Here is a 2,879-nt window from a genome sequence, read left to right as displayed (position 1 = left end):
AATCTCTGGACGAAAAATTGAAACTGGAAAAATAAAGCAAAAATGCTGTCTACAAAAGTACAGCCAACAGTCACCGCCGACGTCATTGCACACCTGTCGTCACTAATTGCGACACTGCGATCAGAAATTGCTGATATACGCGAAAAGCGCTCGCCACACACAAACAGACACAGCAGCTACCGATCTAGGTCAAATTCGCACCTACGGTCATTGCATAGTCAGAAAAATGACTATTATTTGTATTATATCATCGCAAATATAAAGAAAAGGCATACAAATGTGACATGCCGCGCTCCTATAGACAACCGTCGGAAAACTAGATTCGACGCAGAATAAGACGGAACGCTGTGCTGTTCATCCGTCTAACCGCCTAGCTATAACCGACTCTAACAGTGGTTATAGATTTTTGGTGGATACCGGAGCAAATATCTCGGTGATCAAAAAGCAAGCACAGACCAATGAGAGCGCTAGCGAATTAAAATTATTCGCCGCAAACGGAACCGTGATAAAGACATATGGGGAAAAAACACTAACCTTAAATTTGGGTTTACGACGTTCCTTCAAATGGAATTTCATCATTGCTGACGTCAAAATGCCTATATTAGGCGCTGATTTTCTAGAGCACTACCGCTTATTGGTAGATATACACGGGAAGAGATTAATAGATAAAGTTACAGAGCTCAAAACGCCTGTAAGTTTCATCAAAGCAAACATTCCCTCTGTTCGCTCCATTGACTCCGAACTGCCTAACTCTATAAAACCTAGCCTGCTTTCGGCTGGAGAGGACCACAAAATCCGCTCCTTCAAAGTTGCCGGTCCCAAGCCCGGATAAATAGCGAGGGTCTTTGTATACAGTATGTATATGTATGTATATTATAAAATAACTTACAAGTAGTGTCATATTTATATTCATATATCCTTCTTCTCTTTCAAACTATCATATTTATTTCAATCAGCTGCAGCATAGTAGGTGAGTCTGCAGCACATATGTATATATATTGTATCAATAGTGTATTTATAAATAAAATGTGCCTGGGCAAGCACCAGAACTAATTATAGCCTACTTATATATATTTACCTATATACTATTAAATTTAAATAGCTTCCTGCACCTACCTGAGCTAAGGCCTGCGCAGTTGAGCGCCGGAAGCGGGGAAGACGGGATCCTGGGAGGTTGAGTCAATCGGAGGTCGGAGCAGTTACTTCCGGGCGACAACACGCCTCCTTTGGCCCATATTTCTGGCGAAACGGTCGCCTGAGCAGCCAGCCACTGCTCGGGAAATGGTCCAGTGCTTTACCGTCACAGGAGCACGGCGAGGAGTGGGAAGGTCTCTTCGTTCGTTACAGAAGGTAGTCGGCCATGCTGACGGGGTAAGGCACTGTGGAAGTTCTCTAGCCGCAGTTGTCCGAACTCCCGATGTCGCGCAAAGACGCCACCTTTCTGCTCCTAGATCCACTCGAGAAGATCCTGGTGCCATTGCGGCATCCCCATTTGCGGGCTCCGAGGAGGGTGGGACATCGAGTGGACGACTTTTAAATATTCTCACAATATGGACATCATCGATGACATTGAGAAACTGCTTGAAGGAAGTACCTTGGACGAAAATGAACGCCAAGAACTTTCATCCGATGACGGAAACTGTTTGGAGATGGCTGTTGAGCCTACAGGGACGGATGACCTAGGTCTAACGCCCAAAAAGGACTCAAAGCCAAAACCAAAACGAAGGAGGTTAACAGGAGCAGCGCGGAAACGCCTAAAACAAGTGTCACTAGTAGCTCAACTAAGCGTTCTACGAATACGGCCCACCAGTTGAGAACGCCTGCACCCAAGCAGCGCGTTTAAAATAACTACAGGGACGAACGTAAACGCAAAGGAGGAAACTGCAACCTATAAGGACGCTCTCAAATCGTTCCGAGTGGGGATCCGACACACGGCCCCAATGACGGACGAAATGATGAGCATGGTGCGCTCCTCAGTTCTCCGGGAAGTTGGCAAGATCACGGAAGCTGGGAAGGGCCCTCGATTTGTAGGTTGCAGTTTCAAACCTGGTTGGCTGCTAATCACTTGCCAGAATGAGCCGACCAAAATATGGCTGGAGAGCATAACGCCCTCCCTAAAACCCTGGGCCGACGCAGAACTCTCTGTGTTGGACGAGAGAGCGATGCCCAAACCAGCCATTGGAACGGCCTTCATCCCCAGTTCGGAGACAAGGTCGGTCGATGAGGCACTCAGAATGCTGAAGTCCCAAAATGACTGCCTAAATTCCGAACTGTGGAAAATACTCAACCGTAAGGCTGAAGAGAACGGTACAGTCCTGACCGTATCTCTGGACGAGCCTTCGGTTGACTTCCTCAAAACACAGGACTATAAAGTCAACCTTGGCTTTAAAAAGGTCCTGTTCCGGGTCAAGGGGATCTCCACGCCTACACAGCAGCCTTCTTCGGACGGTAATGGAAGATCTGCCACAGAAATACCCACACCATCCGAAGCGGCGAAGGGCGTAGACACCAACGCCAAATCCGCCAGAGGCAGCTTTCCCCAGCCAAAGGGGACCTCGCAGACGAGGATCCCCAGTTTCAAGACGGGACGGAAAGATCGCGGCAGGAGCGCCACAGCTTCCAATCGCAACCCACAGGGACGCCCACGTCCCACAGGGAAGGCGAAAGGAAGCTGCTAACACGCCCACACGCAAGAAATGTATCAGAGCCAACATTGTCCAGGTCAACTTACATCATGCTATGGCAGCAACAGCGGTCATAGAAAACCTCTTCCGCAAAAACGACCTGGACCTTGCTCTGATACAAGAGCCATGGCTCAACAAAGCCACGCCTTTAGGCCTCAATGCCTCAGGTAATATTCTTTTTAATACCACTGGCAC

At 48.0% G+C, this 2,879-nt stretch overlaps 1 protein-coding gene across 1 annotated transcript; it reads left to right on the top strand.

The window, feature by feature from the left end:
• The first annotated feature begins 1,940 nt into the window (after positions 1-1,940).
• On the top strand, positions 1,941-2,678 carry LOC131840879 (uncharacterized). Its single transcript, XM_059189069.1, has one exon. It carries the CDS (start codon positions 1,941-1,943, stop codon positions 2,676-2,678), a length of 738 nt encoding a protein of 245 aa, XP_059045052.1.
• Positions 2,679-2,879: the final 201 nt, after the last annotated feature.

This window comes from Achroia grisella, unplaced genomic scaffold (assembly GCF_030625045.1).
Source record: "Achroia grisella isolate CSIRO2021 unplaced genomic scaffold, CSIRO_AGI_Agris_v1 utg15124, whole genome shotgun sequence".
In the NCBI taxonomy this organism is placed as follows: Eukaryota; Metazoa; Arthropoda; class Insecta; order Lepidoptera; family Pyralidae; genus Achroia; species Achroia grisella.
Note: the sequence above shows the minus strand (reverse complement) of the source record. Positions and strands in the feature narration are given on the sequence as shown.